At 39.4% G+C, this 18,642-nt stretch overlaps 2 protein-coding genes across 6 annotated transcripts in view; both read right to left on the bottom strand.

Annotated features, from left to right (window-relative positions):
- XRN1 (5'-3' exoribonuclease 1) overlaps positions 1 to 8,786 on the bottom strand; it is a 116,323-nt gene extending 107,537 nt beyond the window's left edge. For 2 of the 5 annotated variants that reach the window (XM_005675483.3, XM_005675484.3), the window contains exon 1: positions 8,249 to 8,784. In XM_005675483.3, the coding sequence (XP_005675540.2) occupies positions 8,249 to 8,323 (75 nt within the window). In that variant the 5' untranslated portion in view covers positions 8,324 to 8,784. Of the gene's footprint in view, positions 1 to 8,244 lie in introns of all 5 variants that reach the window. The other 3 variants (XM_013965964.2, XM_018049601.1, XM_018049608.1) reach the window with 3 other exon arrangements.
- The window catches only part of ATR (ATR serine/threonine kinase), a 111,253-nt gene continuing 102,209 nt past the window's right edge, over positions 9,599 to 18,642 (bottom strand). The window contains exons 42-47 of the mRNA XM_005675482.2: positions 18,024 to 18,174; positions 17,272 to 17,428; positions 17,009 to 17,162; positions 15,570 to 15,721; positions 11,186 to 11,291; positions 9,599 to 9,965 (exon numbers count right to left, since the gene is read on the bottom strand). Of these exons, the coding sequence (XP_005675539.1) occupies positions 9,792 to 9,965; positions 11,186 to 11,291; positions 15,570 to 15,721; positions 17,009 to 17,162; positions 17,272 to 17,428; positions 18,024 to 18,174 (894 nt within the window). The 3' untranslated portion in view covers positions 9,599 to 9,791. The remainder of the gene's footprint in view (positions 9,966 to 11,185; positions 11,292 to 15,569; positions 15,722 to 17,008; positions 17,163 to 17,271; positions 17,429 to 18,023; positions 18,175 to 18,642) is intronic.

Genomic DNA, 18,642 nt, shown 5'->3' with positions numbered 1-18,642 from the left:
AAATACTTATCTACATGTGTATCTGCATAGAAAAGTTAGAAAGATATAGAAACAAGATGCTGCTGCTGCTAAGTCGCTTCAGTTGTGTCCGACTCTGTGCGACTCCATAGATGGCAGCCCACCAGGCTCCCCCATCCCTGGGATTCTCCAGGCAAGAACACTGGAATGGGTTGCCATTTCCTTCTCCAATGCATGAAAGTGAAAAGTGAAAGTGAGTCACTCAGCCGTGTTTGACTCTTAGCGACCCCATGGACTGCAGTCCACCAGGCTCCTCCACCCATGGGATTTTCCACACAAGTGTACTACAGTGGGGTGTCATTGCCTTCTCCGAAACAAGATGCTACTGGTGGTTAATCCTGGATGATGAATCTCATTTGCTCTTTTCTTCCCTCTAGACTATATACTGGTCTTCCCTGGGGGCCCAGACTGTAAATAATCAGCCTGCAATTCGGGAGACCTGTGTTTGATCCCTGGGTTGGGAAGATCCCCTGGAGAAGGCAACGGCTACCCACTCCAGTATTCTGGCCTGGAGAATTCCATGGACAGAGAAGCCTGGCAGGCCACAGTCCACGGGTCGCAAAACGTACAACACAACTGAGCAACTTTCACTGACTGAGACTATATGATGCCTTTTACATTTTTCTGCATTATATGAACTTTTATATAATGAGCACCTTTATAAACTGAAAAAACCATAATTTTCCTTTAAAAAAATTTAATTCCCTTAGGTTTCAGATTATTAAGAAAGATACAGAATGATAATCATAGGCCAATGTGATGAAGGAAATGATCACACACAGAAGAATCCTGCTCTTTTACTAAGACACAATACTGAGTTCTCACATCTGCAAGTTAGAAAGTATCTTATACTTTCCCCTCTCCTTCTACTCTATATCTAATTAGCCATAAAGATTTCTTTTTGTTTTTAACATCTTAAATGTTCCCAGAATATCACCTTCCTACCCATGCTCACTGTCTTCGGCAACCCCATCTTTTTCTCCATCCCCAGATTTCCCATCTTACCTCAAACCTTCAGTTTTCCATCTGTAGTACTTGTTTCTAGTTTTCACACTACAGTTCAGCCACTTTTCTAAAGCATAATCTGATCATGTGGCTGCCTTTTCAAACTTATACTACAAATTCTTAATGCCATAAAATGTCCTATATGATTTGGCTGTTACCTTTACCATCAGTTGCCATATTCCTTCCTGTTTACACATATATCCTACAAACTAAAGGAAGTAAATTACTCGGTTCAGCTCAGTCGCTCAGTCGTGTCCCACTCTTTGCGACCCCATGGACTGCAGCACTCCAGGCTTCCCTGTCCATCATCAAATCTCGGAGCTTGCTCGAACTTATGTCCATCAAGTCAGTGATGCCATTCAACCATCTCATCCTCTATTGTCCCCTTCTCCTCCTGCCTTCAATCTTTCCCAGCATCACGGTCTTTTCAAAGGAGTCAGTTCTTTGCATGAGGTGGCCAAAGTATTGGAGTTTCAGCTTCAGCATCAGTCTTCCAATGAATATTCAGGACTCATTTCCTTTAGGATTGATTGGTTTGATCTCCTTGCAGTGCAAGGGACTCTCAGGAGTCTTCTCCAACAACACAGTTCAAAAGCATCAATTCTTCAGTGCTCAGCTTTAAGGTCCAACTCTCACATCCATACATGACTAATGGAATGTCTAGCTAGTACATCTAGCTTTGACTAGATGGACATTTGTTGGCGAAGTAATGGCTTTGCTATTTAATATGCCATCTAGGTTGGTTATAGCTTTTCTTCCGAAGAGGAAGTGTCTTTTAATTTCATGGATGCAGTCACCATCTGCAGTGATTTTGGAGTCCAAAAGAGTAGGCTCTCAATGTTTCCATTGTTCCCCCATCTATTTGCAATGAAGTGATGGGACCAGATGCCGTGATCTTAGTTTTCTGAATGTTGAGTTTTAAGCCAGCTTTTTCACTCTCCTTTCCACTTTCATCAAGACGCTCTTTAGTACCTCTTCTCTCTTTGCCATAGGGTGGTGTCATGTGTTTCTCAGGTTATTGATATTTCTCTGGGCAATCTTGATTCCAACTTGTGCTTCACCCAGTCCAGCATTTCTCATGATGTAATCTGTATATAAGTTAAATAAGCAGGGTGACAATATACAGCCTTGAAGGATTCCTTTTTCAGTTTGGAACCAGTCTGTTGGTCCATGTCCATTTCTAACTGTTGCTTCTTGACTTGCATACAGATTTCTCAGGAGGCAGGTCAGGTGGTCTGGTATTCCCATCTCTTTCAGAATTTCCCATGGTTTGTTGTGATCCACACAGTAAAAGGCTTTGGCATAGTCAATAAAGCATAAATAGATGTTTTTCTGGAACTCTTGCTTTTTCTATGATCAAACAGATGTTGGCAATTGGATCTCTGGTTCCTCTGCCTCTTCTAAATCCAGCATTAACATCTGAAAGTTCTTGGATCACATGCTGTTGAAGTCTGGCTTGGGGAATTTTGAGCATTACTTTACTAGCATGTGAGATGAGTGCAACTGTGCGGTAGTTTGAGCATTCTTTGGCATTGCCTTTCTTCGGGATTGGAATGAAAACTGACCTTTTCCAGTCCTGTGGCCACTGCTGAGTTTTCCAAATTTGCTGGCATATTGAGTGCAGCACTTTCACAGCACCATCTTCCAGGATTTGGAATAGCTCAAATGGAATTCCATCACCTCCACTAGCTTTGTTCGTAGTGATGCTTCCTAAGGACCACTTGACTTCATATTCCAGGAAGTCTGGCTCGAGGTGAGTGATCACACCATCGTGATCATCTGGGTCGTGAAGATCTTTTTTGTACAATTCTTCTGTGTATTCTTGCCACCTCTTCTTAATATCTTCTTCTTCTGTTAGGTCCATACCATTTCTGTCCTTTATCGAGCCCATGTTTGCATGAAATGTTCCCTTGGTGTCTCTAATTTTCTTGAAGAGATCTCTAGTCTTTCCCATTCTATTGTTTTCCTCTATTTCTTTGCACTGATCATTGAGGAAGGCTTTCTTATCTCTCCTTGCTGTTCTTTGGAACTCTGCATTCAAATGGGTATATCTTTCCTTTTCTCCTTTGTTTTTTGCTTCGCTTCTTTACACAGCTATTTGTAAGGCCTCCTCAGAGAGCCATTTTGCCTTTTTGCATTTCTTTTTCCTTCTCCTATACAATGTCACTAACCTCCTTCGACAGTAAGGAGTGGTGGGTGGCAGCCACATGATGCTGGAGCAGTGAGCAGCCGAGAGGAGTTACGCCATGTCCAAGGTCAGGAGCGGGGGCTGTGAGCAGATACCCCACGTCCAGGGTCAGAGAAACCCCAATAAGACAGTAGGCGCTGAGTGAAGACATCAGACAGCAGACAGACAGAAACCACAATCACAGAAAACTAACCAATCCAATCACATGAACCACAGCCTTGTCTAACTCAATGAAACTATGAGCCATGCCGCATAGGGCCACCCAAGACAGATGGGTCATGGTGGAGAGTTCTGACAAAATGTGGTCCCGGAGAAGGGAATGGCAAACCACTTCAGTATTCTTGCCTTGAGAACCCCATGAACAGCATGAAAAGGCAAAAAGATATGACACTGAAAGATGAACTCTCCAGGTCTGTAGGTGCCCAACATGCTACTGGAAATCATAGGAGGAATAACTCCAGAAAGAAAGAAGAGATGGAGCCAAAGCAAAAACAACACCCAGTTGTGGATGTGACTGGTGATGGAAGCAAGGTCCAATGCTGTAAAGAGCAATATTGCATGGGAACCTGGAATGTTAGGTCCATGAATCAAGGCAAATTGGAAGTGGTCAAGCAAGAGATGGCAAGAGTGAACTTTGACATTTTAGGAATCAGCAAACTAAAATGGACTGGAATGGGTGAATTTAACTCAGATGACCATCATATCTATTACTGTGGGCAAGAATCCCTTAGAAGAAATGGAGTAGCCCTCATAGTCAACAAGAGTCCAAAATGCAGTACTTGGATGCGATCTCAAAAACGACAGAATGATCTCTGTTCGTTTCCAAGGCAAACCATTGACCACCACAGTAATCCAAGTCTATGCCCCGACCAGTAATGCTGAAGAAGCTGAAGTGGAACGGTTCTATGAAGACCTACAAGACCTTTTAGAACTAACACCCAAGAAAAATGTCGGAAGTCAAGAAACACCTGGAGTAACAGGCATATTTGGCCTTGGAGTACAGAATGAAGCAGGGCAAACACTCATAGAGTTCTGCCAAGAGAATGCACTGGTTATAGCAAACATCCTCTTCCAACAACATAAGAGATGACTCTACACATGGACATCACCAGATGGTCAACACCAAAATCAGATTGATTATATTCTTTGCAGCCAAAGATGAGAAGCTCTATACAGTCAGCAAAAACAAGACTGGGAGCTGACTGTGGCTCAGATCCTTATTGCCAAATTCAGACTTAAATTGAAGAAAGTAGGGAAAACCACTAGACCATTCAGGTATGACCTAAATCAAATCCCTTACGATAATACAGTGTAAATGGGAAATAGATATAAGGGACTATATCTGATAGAGTGCCTGATGAACTATACTTGATCAGCTTATACTTAAAGTGAGTATAGTATCCTTATGTTAATCCATAAAGCACTACTGTGAAAAATTGTGATGGGAACCTAATTTCCTTTCCTTTAAAAGTCATGTTTCTTTTTTCTAGGTGACAAAGCTTTTTTCTCTTTTTCTTTTTCAAGTCCATGAATTATACTAGAACATACTAGAGCATGTCTTGATGTCAATATTCTTGGGTACACGGTATATTCTTTCAACATGGTGTCAATTTGTTTTCTAACTTCAGGTAAGTTTTAATTATAGTTTTCATATTTTTCTATTATTTTGCTTTGATTTCCTTTTTCAAGAATGCCTATTGTGTTCTTTGACTATATTTATCACTACTTTCACTTGAATCTTTTTTATCTTTTAAATTTTTCTTTTATTTCTACCTTCTATCTTTTTTCTTATGGTTAATTTGCTTTTGCCTCGCTATTAGGCTTCATTTCTGACATGATTTTTTCATTTACATCTAATTTTCTCTAATAAGGTTCTGTCACCTTATTCCCGGATTTTTGTAATTGATTATATGTTGTTTTTCATGCCTTATATCATTTTCTTAGTGCCTTTTTAGCTCATTCTGAAATAGGTTATAATTTTGATCTGTTTTGTGCGCATGTCTTTATTGCAAGCTTTTATTGTCTCTGTGTGTGTGTGCGTGCGCGCTAAGTTGCTTCAGTTGTCTCTGACTCTTAGCGACCCTAAGGACTGTAGCCCTCCGGACTCCTCTGTCCATGGGATTCTCCAGGTAAGAATACTGGAGTGGGTTGTCATGTCCGCCTCCATGGGATTTTCCCAACCCAGTGATCGAACCTGGTCTCTAATGTCTCCACTGGCAGACAGGTTCTTCATCACTAGGGCCACCAGGGTTATTGTCTGTACAAATGTTATTTTGTTCCCCTTTCCCCCATAACTTTCCATACTATACACCCTTGACATTTTTCTATTGTTCATTTTTATGTAAATTTAATTTTTCCTGAACTTTTGGAAGAACGATGCATTTAGGAAAACTTTAAAGCTTCCTCTTCTGCTACTTTGGGATAGTATTACAAATACGGTGGTTTGCTTGGTTTGTTTTCTAAGATTTCTTGACTGTGTAATTCTTCCCGACTTTTATCTTCACTTTCTTCTCTTATCTCTCTTGTCCCTTTCCTGATTAAATTTTATTTCACTCCTGGCAGTTTTTCTTTAGGGTAGGCTGTGCCTTAGAATGGTGCCTTGGCAAGTCAGTTTTGAAGGTTCACAGCAGTTAATCTGCTCTTGCCCTTTAAAACCCTTCAGTTACAGCTACTGCTACTAATAGGCTTGGAGAGTTAGTAAATATCCTGAAGTTCTATTCTCAGGTTCATCAGATGTTGCCCCATTTTTTTCCTTTTCCTCTTGCAGAGATGCCAATATCAACAGGGTCTAGAGGTTATTGGTAGTCTGTCCCCACCTATTTTATCTTGGAATTCTTGTGTCCCACGGTTTTCTTGCAATTGTTTTATCAATTTAAATTTTGCAACCTAGTATCTGTTTCTAAATAAGTATCTGTTTTTAAATAAGTTTTCAGAGAAACCAAAAACTATGCCCTGTCATTACTACCATCATTTTACTAGAACCCACTCCTCCATCCAATCCCTTCCCCCAAGGACTAGCTTTTGAACTACTGTGACTTACTTAGCACTACCATCTTTCAAGTACTGCTTGAGAGAGTAGCTGGTGATTGCTTTTTGAAAGACATCACTTTGAAGAACAAAGTTTTAAACCTATTATTAGTGATTCATATCATAAAATTGCCTGAGAGCCATTATTTTTGTTCAGCAAGAAAATTTCTCAAGATGGAGAAAATCCAAGATCCTTACATCAAACCAAATTCTTTGCCAAAGAGTAGGGAGGTAAAATAATACTGAACAGATTGTGTATTATCAAGTTAGTCTGAATGTCTTAATTTAGAGAGAAAGAGACTGATACATGGCAGGTACTCAAATGTTTGTTGAGTGAAGGATCCAGGAAAAACCTAAGTTAGTTGTCACTATTTTCATCCTCTTCTCTGAAAGAAATGTTTTCCTGTCTAACTCAAACTACGTTTCAGATAAATTAAAGACAAACTACCATTCTGCAAGTTTTGGTAAGCTTTTCCTCATATACCAAATCTGATAGGACTCCGACAACAAAGAATACCTCCGGGAAGTTTAACCCTACCTTCCCACTTTTAGTATTTTTTAAAAAGAATAAACCATAATTTAAGAGACAGCATGACGGTGTTCCGGAGAAGGCAATGGCACCCCACTCCAATACTCTTGCCTGGAAAATCCCATGGACGGAGGAGCCTGGTAGGCTGCAGTCCATGGGGTCGCTAACAGTCGGACACGACTCAGGGACTTCACTTTCACTTTTCACTGTCATGCATTGAAGGAAATGGGAACCCACTCCAGTGCTCTTGCCTGGAAAATCCCGGGGAGCCTGGTGGGCTGCCGTCTATGGGGTCGCACAGAGTCGGACACGACTGAAGTGACTTAGCAGCAGCAACAGCAGCAGCATGCTGGTGTTCACTGGATTATTTTCCCTCGTATTAAACAATGCTATCATCACAACTAAGTCAATTAGCTATAAAAATTTTAAAAATAATTTTTCCCCTGTAAAATATAAAATGGACAAGAGATCTACCAAAACCATTAAATAAACACAAGCAACAAACACTAGTCCCAAATTCTAGTTTATCTAACATACTGTTGTCGTTCAGCTGCTAAGTCGTGTCGGAATCTTTGCCCGTCTACTGCAGCACGCCAGGCTTTCCTGTCCTTCACTATCTCCCGGAGTTTGCTGGCTTACTATTTTTTGCCACAGTTCCAATACATGAACTACATTTCTGAAGCGTGCACATAAACCCTTCCCTGGGGTCATTATATACCGAATATGACGATTACAAGTATTATTGCTCTTACACTCTGTTCCTCTCTCCGTTCTCCCCCCTTCTCTTCTCCCTCTCCCCCCACCTTTCTCTAGCACACATACACGCACAATGAAGCCTTCAAATAAGTGCCCTGGTCCCGTCCAAATATATTTTTATTTCTTTCGGAACGGGGGATTGGTACGGTTCTTGGGGTAGTAGAAAAAAATGTACAGAAAGGCATCATAAATATGAACCATCAGCCACGTCAGAAAGTCTAGGCGTTGGGGGTGGGGCGGGATGCAGCTCGAGATAAGGGGAAGTAAACAGGGGTATTCAGCGGCTGAGGCCGGTAGTAATGTTCGTAGGTGGGTCTGCCGCAGGCTCTGGGTGAGGACCCGGGGGAGGCCCTAAGAGAACATCCACTCCGCTTCGAAACCTCTAGAAAGAAAAACGAAACCTGCAACTTCCTGGGAAGGAAGGGGAAGCACTCCCGAGAGCGTTGCTCCCCCGGACTTGATGTCGGAGTCACGCAGGCCCTGCCCCGGCAGGAGCTGTCAGAACCGCCGCATCCCCGCGGCTCTGCCCACAGGAGGGCGACCTGCGCGTTCGCTCCCACTCAGATCACCAGGGTGTCCTCAAACGTCCTGCTCCCCTCCCTTCGCCGCTCAGCCAGCTGACGACGAGCAGCAGGAGGCGGCTGGGAGCCCAGGTGCTAGGGTGGAGAGGGCCGCCGAGCCCCGGCTCCTCCGCCTTCTCAGCCGCTGCCCCCGTGCTCACCCACCTGATGCTCCTTCACCACTTCGCTGAGGCAGGGATATCGCTCCGAGATCCATCGGTAAAACTTGGGGACTCCCATTTCGGCCGTCAATATTAACTCCAGTCAGGGCCCAACAGAAACCAAACGCCCCGCCGGGGCCTACGCAGCCGCCTCCGGCCGTCGCTCCGCGGATGACAACACTCCGCCCGCCCGACCATAGAGAGCGGCCGCCGGGCCTAGAGCGGCCGGCTCCGAGGCCGCATCCCCGGGGCGGGGCTCTAGTCCCAGCCGAAAGGCCCGCCGCCGAGCTTCCTGGTGGGTTACACGGAGGAAACCCAAGGCGTATTTGAATGCGCGTGTGAAATTCAATTCTGAAAATGTCAGTTGATGGAGCCGTGCTCTATCAGTGGATTTGGAAGTGGTGTGGAAACCCCATGAGACGACTGTAAGAATCCTGGCTGTTTCTGTCTCCTGGGATTACAAATCTCAGTGGTTTTCAACACGAATTTATAAAGGTCTGATGGTTTATTTGGTTTACTTTGTGAGTGGAAATTTTTCGAGGTTACGACAGTTTCTTTTCAAAACTTTCTTTTTCCAAATTACTTGCTTAAAATAATTTCCTAACACCCCTCCATCCAGCTTACTCTACAACTGTTTACATTATGACTTTCCTTGAATAGGAAAGTATATGTTTAGTTTTCACATTTATACCTCTTGGGTTACCCCCATCACACTTAAACTACAAAAGGCAGAATTCTGTAAGGTGAACTTAAGCGAAATTACCTGTTATAAAAAGTTTTCCATTTATTTGCATATAATCTCATTGCTTTGTAATTACTATCAATTATTTTAAATCTGTAATAAAACATACCCCCAAATTTATTATTAAAATTGTTTAGATTTTAAAACCTCATGAAATGTTACGTACTGCCTTCCCCCCAAACTACAGGATTCTGCATTCTGGCACACTTTTAGTATGGTAGCATCTTTAAAATTGCAGAATATTTATATAGTTTTCATATTCATGCTAATTGGCTAACTTTTCTCTCCCTATCATATTTTCAACCATACCAAAAAAAAAGAGAGTTTTACTAAGTGAACTTAATAATGTGCTGTTTATGTTGTACATCTCTCTTACTAGACAATTCCCAGATGGGCAGGGCAACTATTGTTAGCTTTGTGCACAAATATAGCACAATGTTAACATAAAGAGTATTTATTCAATATAATTTTTTTGTTCAAATGAATCCTTATGCTAGCACTTACAATCAGTGAAAATTGTGAAATGAAATTAGGCTGGCTTGTTTTTTGCAAATATCTTTTTAGAGCATAAAAACATACAATATTCCATTTCTCCAGTTATAATACACAGTATATATTAAGAAAACTGTTTATTTCATAATAACATATATTATTTTAAATATTATTAACAATCAGGGAGAAATACCAGTTACTCTGAGAATATAAACATATGTTGTACTTTGGAATTGAATAGATACAACCACAGATTAATGCACCAAATGCATTAAATTTAGATTATTAACATATTGTTTAAAGTAATTCCATTTTACATATATGGGGTCCAACCAAGGTACATCTGGCATAGCAAGTTTTCATCAGTAGCTTCTTGTATAAGGTAATGCACGTGTCCTTCGATAGATAATGGCAGCCCTGTCACTCTATTTCGGGTCTTGATTACACCTTGCAGTCGCTGCTCGATGTCAAGAACATGAGTCTTGGCCTAAAAAGAAATGGAAGATCGTAAGAACTAAGGTCCCAATGACACGTGGATGTATGTTTATAAACTGGAATTACTGACTTTGTTATTTAATAAATATTAATGCCATTTTACTGACCCTTACCCCTTTTGTAAGAGCAAATACAGACAAAAGAGAGAAGAAACAAATATAACTTGAGATACTGATCTTAAAACTTGCAGTGTTGACCTAACATCAACTGCGTGGAAGTTTTTCAGGACTAAGTAAAATATCAAGAATCTCTTCCACATTAGAAGTCTAGAAAAATAATTTTTAAAAAATCTACCCTAAAAAGTGTTTAGGACATAAACATTTGAATATTAATATTCTAGGAATAGCAATAATACTCCGATGCCTAATATTTTCCATTAGTATATGCAAATGGGAGTTCTACATGAGCACCTGGAATCCTACACATTTCTCTCAATCAAGACAGCATATCAGAATGCAAAAGTGAGAATGATGTTATTAGAATAACAACCCTCAACCTATTCTAACTTATTTAAAACAGCTATCTGGAAAATTTGAGTCTTCAACCAATATAGTCACCTCACTGCAGCCAATGAGTCAACCAACAGTGGACAGAAAAAATTCAGGGAAAAACAATTCCAGAAAGTTCCAAAACAGAAAACTTGAATTTGCCATGTACCAGCAACTATTTACATAGCATTTACACTATATTTATAACTATTTTACATGGTATTTACTTTGTACTAGGTATTATAAGAAATCTAGAGATGATTTAAAGTATATGGGATGATATACACAGGTTATATACAATGCCATGTCATTTTATATAAGGGATTTGAGCAATCTGGGATTTTGGTATCCACTCCAAGGGGATCCTGGAACCTATCTCTAATGGAAACCCAGGGAAAAGAGACTACTGTGTTAGTAGAGTGATTTCTACATATTGAAGCTGAGACCTGCTGCTCTATAAATTCAGGCAATTTGTGTTCACGTTTTTCCCACTCTTTATCATAATTGTGAATTGTTATGATTAAACAGACATATCTTGAACTCCTTATTACATGAAAGATAATAGTGTTAACATTAGTAATGACAAGAAAACTTAACGGCATTGTCATACTACATGGAGAACTAGATTTCAGAGTATTAAGTGGTCACTGACAGTATTTAGAATCAGTTTCCATTTGCAGAGAAATACAATATCAATTCATATCAAGCTAAACCTTCTACTTACCTTTTCATTGACAACTTCCCCTGTTTCATTCAGTGCTGCTTTGGAATGCCCTTTCACTGGTTTACTCCATTCCACAAGAGGATCATGTAGAAAAGTCTTTAAGACACTAAAATGGAAACAAATATGATAATACAGTGTTATTTGTATAAGAAGAATTCTCATTAAAGTCAACACTTAGGTGAAGGGTAACTGAAGGATGAGAAGCTAATCATAATACTTTACTAAACACATTACTACTATTTCAGAAAATGCTATACTTCCTCTTTCAGAGAATTTGCCTTTGCCTACATGTAACCCTGCTTATTTAACTTATATGCAGAGTACATCATGAGAAACGCTGGGCTGGAAGAAGCACAAGCTGGAATCAAGATTGCTGGGAGAAATATCAATAACCTCAGATATGCAGATGACACCACCCTTATGGCAGAAAATGAAGAGGAACTAAAAAGCCTCTTGATGAAAGTGAAAGAGGAGAGTGAAGAAGTTGGCCTAAAGCTCAACATTCAGAAAACAAAAATCATGGCATCTGGTCCCATCACTTCATGGCAAATAGATGGGGAAACAGTGGAAACACTGTCAGCCTTTATTTTGGGGGGCTCCAAAATCACTGCAGATGGTGATTGCAGCCATGAAATTAAAAGACACTTACTCCTTGGAAGGAAAGTTATGACCAACCTAGACAGCACATTGAAAAGCAGAGACATTACTTTGCCAACAAAGGTCCGTCTAGTCAAGGCGGACTAGACTAGTGGTCATGTATGGATGTGAGAGTTGGACTGTGAAGAAAGCTGAGCACTGAAGAACTGATGCTTTTGAACTGTGGTGTTGGAGAAGACTCTTGAAAGTCCCTTGGACTGCAAGGAGATCCAACCAGTCCATTCTAAAGGAGATCAGCCCTGGGTGTTCTTTGGAAGGAATGATGCCAAAGCTGAAACTCCAGTACTTTGGCTACCTCATGCAAAGAGTTGACTCATTGGAAAAGACTCTGATGCTGGGAGGGATTGGGGGCAGGAGGAGAAGGGGATGACAGAGGATGAGATGGCTGGATGCCATCACCGACTCGATGGACGTGAGTCGGAGTGAACTCTGGGAGCTGGTGATGGACAGGGAGGCCTGGCGTGCTGCAATTCATGGGGTCGCAAAGAGTTGCACACAACTGAGCAACTGAACTGACTGAACCGACACGTAACCAATGTATTCTACCATAATGCCTGGTACACAGCTCTTAAATAAAAAAAAGTGGGTAAGTAAGCTTTACATGTTCTCCTAAAAAACTACTTCCCACAACTAGCATCATATTTAATGGTGAAAGACTGGCTTCTTTACCCCAAAGGTTAGGAACAAGACAAGGATATAGATATCTCCCCATGGCTATTTGATGTTGATCTAGCTAGGGCAATTAGGTAAGAAAAAGAAAAGGCACTGAGATTAGATTGGAAAGAAGAAGTAAAATTCTATCTACAGATGACCTGCTGTTGTACAGAGAAAAATCTTAAGGCATCTATAAAAATAACTATTACAACAAATAAATGGGTTCTGTAAGATTACAGGATACATGATCAATATATAAATTTAGTTATGTTTCTATATACTAGCAATGAACAAACATGAAATTAAGAAAAAAATTCCTTTCAGAATAGCATTAAAAGGAATAAAATACTTGGGGAAGGAAATGGCAACCCACTCCAGTATTCTTGCCTGTAGAGTCCCATGGACGGAGGAGCTTGGTGGGCTACAGTCCACGGGTCGCAAAGACTTAGGAACACATTTTTAAAAAGTTAACTACAAGTTTTGCAAACTAAAAATTATAAAACATTGTTGAAAGAAATTGAAAAAGACTTAAATATCCCCCTGGAGAAGGTAATGGCAACCCACTCCAGTATTCTTGCCTGGAGAATCCCATGGATGGAGGAGCCTGGTGGGCTTCAGTCCATGGGGTCGCAAAGAGTTGGACACGACTGAGCAACTTAACTAACTAAATAATAGAAAGACTTGTCAACTTCATGGATCAGAAGACTTAATATTGTTAAGATGGCACTGCTCCCTAAATTGATTTACAGATTCAATGTCATTCCTATCAAAATTTAGGCTGGCCATTGCTGAAAATGACAGTATGATCTTATAATGTATATGGAAATGCAATATACTTGTAACAGTTAAATAATCTCAAAAAAAAATCACATTTCCTGATTTCAAAACTTACTACAAATCTACAGTAATCAGGACAGTGTGCTGTTGGCATAAGGTCAGACATATAGATCAATGGAATAAAACTGAGAATCTAGAAATAAGCCTTTACATGTATGGGCAATTGGTTTTCAACAGAAGTGTCAAGACAATAAGAGAAAAACAATCTTTTCAAAAATGGTGCTGAAACAACTGGATATACATATTTAAAAGAAGAAAGAGCCCAGCTTCACTCTAGATGCACAAAATAACTAAAAATGATCAAAGATTTAAATAAGAGCTAAAACTGTAAAACACTAAGACATATATGTGACTTTTCATGACTTTGAATTATACAGTAGTTTCTTAGATATGACACCAAAAAGTACAAATAACAACAAATGTAGATAAATTGGTCATCAAAGGTAAAAACTGTTTTGCTTCAAAGGGCATCATCAAAAATTAATCAGCAATTCATATATCAGAGAAAATACTTGCAAATCATATATTCATGAAGGTCTGTATCCAGAGTATTTAAAGAACTATCACAACTCAAAGAAAGACTAATAATCCAATTTTTAAAATGGGCAAAGGATTTAAATAGACATTTGTCCAAAGAATATATGCAGGTGACCAAGTCGCTAAATCGTGTCCGACTCTTCTGCAGTCCCATGAACTGTAACCTGCCAGGCTCCTCTGTCCATGGGATTTTCCAAGCAAGAATACTAGAGTAGGTTGCCATTTCCTTCTCCAGGGGATCTTCCCGACCCAGGGATCAAACCTGCGTCTCCTGCATTGGCAGGCGGATTCTTTACCATTGAGCCACGTGGGAAGCCCCAAATAAACTGGACAATAACAAGTTCCGGTAAGGATGTGGAGAAATTAGAATCCTCAGACACTGCTAGTGGGACTATAATGTATTACATCTGCTTTTCAAAGCAGTTTGAAAGCTCCTCAAAATGTTAAGCTTAGAGTTAACGTATGATCCAGGATTCTACTCCTAGGTATAACCAAAAGAAAACATGTATCAACATGAAACTTGTGCTCAGTGTTCACAGCCACACTATACACAATAGCCAAAGCAATCCAAATGTCCATTAACTGATGAACTGATAAACAAAAGGTGATATATCCATATAATAGAATATTATTTGGCAATAAAAAAGAATGAATTACTGATACATGCTACAGCACAGATAAAACCTTAACATTATGCTAGTGAAAGATGACACACACGAAAGGTCACATTTGTGTAATTCCATTTATATGTGAAATATTCAGAATATGCAAGTCTATAGAGACAGAAGCAGTGAGATTTTTTGGGTTCCCAAATCACTTCAGACAGTGACGGCAGCCATGAAATTAAAAGACGCTCCTTGGAAGGAAAGCTATGGTACACCTAGACAGTGTATTAAAAAAGCAGAGACATCACTCTGCCCACAAAGGTCCTTATAGTCAAAGCTTTGGTTTTTTCAACAGTTATGTATGAATGTGAGAGTTGGACTATAAAGAAAGCTGAGTGCTGAAGAACTGATGCTTTCTATCTGTGGTGCTGGAGAAGACTCTCAAGAGTCTCTTGGACTGCAAGGAGATCAAATCAGTCCATCCTAAAGGAAATCAACCCTGAATCTTCATTGGAAGGACTGATGCTGAAGCTGAAGCGCCAATACTTTGGCTTGACTCGAGGAGCCGACTCATTGGAAAAGACCCTGATGCTGGGAAAGACTGAGGACAGAAGAGAAGGGGGCAGCAGAGGATGAGATGCGTAGAGAGCATCACAGATTCAATGGACATGAATTTGAACAAACTCCAGGAGTTAGTGGAGGACAGGGGAGCCTGGCGTGCCATGGGGTTGCAAAGAGTAGCATGCGACTTAGCAACTGAATAACAACAACAGAGACAGAAAGAGATCAGTGGTTACCAGGAGATGGTGGGGGAGTAGAATTGGGGAGTGACTGCTAATTTCTTTTGGAAGTGATGAAAATATTTTATAATTAGATAGCAGTGATGGTCACACAATCTTGTGAATATACTAAAACCACTGTAGTATACATATTAAGACTGAATTTTTGTTACGTAAAATATATCTGAATGAAAGGTATTATTAAAAAAAAACTTCAACCAGTACAAAGTAGCTTCTGTATAAAGCAAACATACTTGAGAACCATAATCACATCCAAAGTTACTATTAAATTGTTTACAGAATATAAAGGATTACCTCATTAAAGGTTCTCTCTGATCTCGCATTAGTCTCATTGTAACTTCACAAGCTCTTCGAAAAAGACCTTCCGTTCCCATCGGACCCATTCCATTAACCATATTATGAGTCAGGCGAAATGGAACAATTTCTGGGACCTCAAAGGTTTCTCCCTAAAAACAAGGCATTTCATTAAAAAGTAAAAATGCTGTAAGTTTAAAATATGCAAAAAATTGGGGGCTTCATATTTAGACTCTTAGCAAAGAGCAAACATTCTCTCAAAATATTTACATTTGCATCTTACATTAGTGGCCTATATCATGAGTCATATGACTCTACCTCTGCTTTTGAGGAATTGAAACACAACTCCTTGGATAAGATCTAGAGGATGGGTAGATTCATCTTTCACTGAATTACTAAAGTGAATAGTATTATAGAGAAGTATTTATGATTTATTATTTAGCCTTATATTAACGGGGCTTCCCTCGTGGCTCAGACAGTAAAGAATGCAACGCAGGAGACCTGGGTTCAATCCCTGGGTTGGGAAGATTCCCTGGAGAAGGGAATGGCAACCCATTCCAGCGTTCTTGCCTGGAGAATTCCATGGGCAGAGGAGCCTGGTGGGCTACAGTCTATGGAGTCGCAAAGAGTCAGACATGACTGAGCAACTCACACACACACATCCCAGAGACAGGAAATGTATGTAACATGTATTATGATGAAGTCCAGTTCATTTATTTTCTGCCATTCTCTAACCTGCCTTTCCTAGAATGTTTTCATCCCTCTGGTCAGCTTCCCTAAGTTCCTCTCTTGTATGAATCTCCTATACCAGTGATTTATCTCCGATTTGTTTTCTGTTGGGTCTGTGGCTTTTTGTGGTTTCCAAACAGCAGATGGCAACCCATAGAAAATCAGGATGAAGAAAAGAATGGATCTAATTACCAGTTTGCCTTTCAGGATCATAACATTGGAAAATTGGAGGGTGGCCTTAAGCAGTGTCCAACTATCTTCATTTATTACCAAACCCCAGTCTGGACCTACAGAACCTGTATTTCCTGGGATGTTTCCTAGGTATCTGCATTGCAAAAAATTTCTTAAATGATTCTGATGTGCAGCCAGGTTTGGAAACAATCACGTCAAATTACTGTCCCTTTAAAACTGAGTCTTAGTCAAATGAACTGTTCATTTAAGAGAACTATGAGTCAGAACTTGGATCTATACTTTTGGACTTAAAAGTTCAGTGCTTTAATTTAGTTTTACTGTATCACTCTTTTGAGTTCTCTCCAACCTAAGTTGCTTTACTGAGGGATATAGGATCCACTGACTAAAACCAGTTAACCAACTCGCAATGTAACTTAACTGAGACTGTAACTGCTACAAATTGTCTAGGAAGAACAGCTGTTGAGGAAAGGATATTAGGAGAAAACATACAATTACCTATGGTAAGTCATATCACATACCTTATTGAAGAGACAGTTAAAATCCACATGTACACATTCACCAGTCAAAGAATCAAAGAGAATGTTTTCACCGTGACGGTCTCCAAGGCCCAGGATATAACCGACCATTGACATAACTGCGGTGGAACGACAGTATGCTGATCTGCTACTGTACCTAAAGGAAATATAATGCCTATCAAATATCCTTGTATCATATGAGGCAACATACATATATTTTTTTAAAAAGCTAACCATAACAGTATATTATATTCTTGGTAACTAACCATGATGTAGGATCAGGGAATGTTCTCAGAAACCACTCATGAAAAACAGGAGGATGCCTGGGCAGGAGAAATTCTTGGAATACTTTGAGTTTTTCAGACAAAGCTGCCGATTTTGGTAGCATACACTGCCGAAGTTCCTTCCCTGTCATATAAACTCCTGCAAGGTAAAGTGATTTCCATTAATCACACAAGCCAAATGGAAAAAGGGGCAATTTTCTTTTGGTGAAAATAGGACAGGAAAATATCTACTTTTAATCAAATTGTATTCAAATTTATTCAAATTATTTTATTCCATGGGTTATAATCTAATACTGTCATTGTTTATTTTGGTGCTTAAATTATTTGAGGTTTGGCCAGTGGGAGAGTCTAATCCTAGTCTAACACTTTGGTTTCATTCTAGCTTTATCTTTCCTTTTCTCTCTTTAATAATGTAAAACTAGCTCTCATTAACCATAGTGTATTTATTTACTTAGTCAAGTCTAGTTTACACATAAAGTAGTTTAAGAATTGCTAACCAATAACTCCTAAAGAAATACATTTTCATATAGATATTTGTAAGCTATCTCAAATCCTTTTGGAATAAATAAAAAGAATTAAAACACAAGGAAGGAAGGGAGAAATGTCTTAAGTACTTCTGTATATAGTACCTAGAAATTTTACTATGGCTTATACCCCTAAAATGTAAGATGATATATGTTAATAATTATTATACCTATATTGCATGTTTATACCATAAGAATTAATTTTAGTACCCTTTTCTTTATATAGTTTGGTCAGAATAGGTCTCAAACCAGCAGTGTTGTTGACCCATTCAATAATCCCACATTCATCGTTCAGTGGAATAACTGCATATGTTCGAATATGAAGTTCTCTTCTACGAGATTCTGCATCTTTTCTTAAGCACTATTAAAAAAAAACAACACACACACTTAAAAGTTAAAAATTTCTAAATGTTATGTCAAGTCTATCTAAAGACTTTTCTTTTCACAGCAAAAGAATGTCAATTAAAGATTACTATATAGTACAGATGAATAATTATTCAGAATGGTAGAGCAGGAAACTACTGGGACAGTATCCATAATTTATTTCCAAATCATTAAAAATGCCTTGGGTAAGTACTTCTTTAAATTATTCACTATTAATATGACAACAATACAGTCTTCAAAAATATTATAATTATGACAAATAATGACAAAATAATCTTTAAAAATTGCTTCCAAGACATTCCTGAAACATTAAGTCCTTAGTCACAGAGAAGCTATTTAATTTTATCCAAAAGATGCATGATCAAAAAAATACGAGTTTTACGATATCCCCATGTAGCCTCATTTGAAAAATCATCTAGCAGAGGAAAGCTTTTCACATCTCATC

This window comes from Capra hircus, chromosome 1 (genome assembly GCF_001704415.2).
Source record: "Capra hircus breed San Clemente chromosome 1, ASM170441v1, whole genome shotgun sequence".
Lineage (NCBI taxonomy): Eukaryota > Metazoa > Chordata > Mammalia > Artiodactyla > Bovidae > Capra > Capra hircus.
The sequence above is the reverse complement of the archived record's forward strand: the minus strand, read 5'-3'. Positions and strand labels throughout refer to the sequence as shown.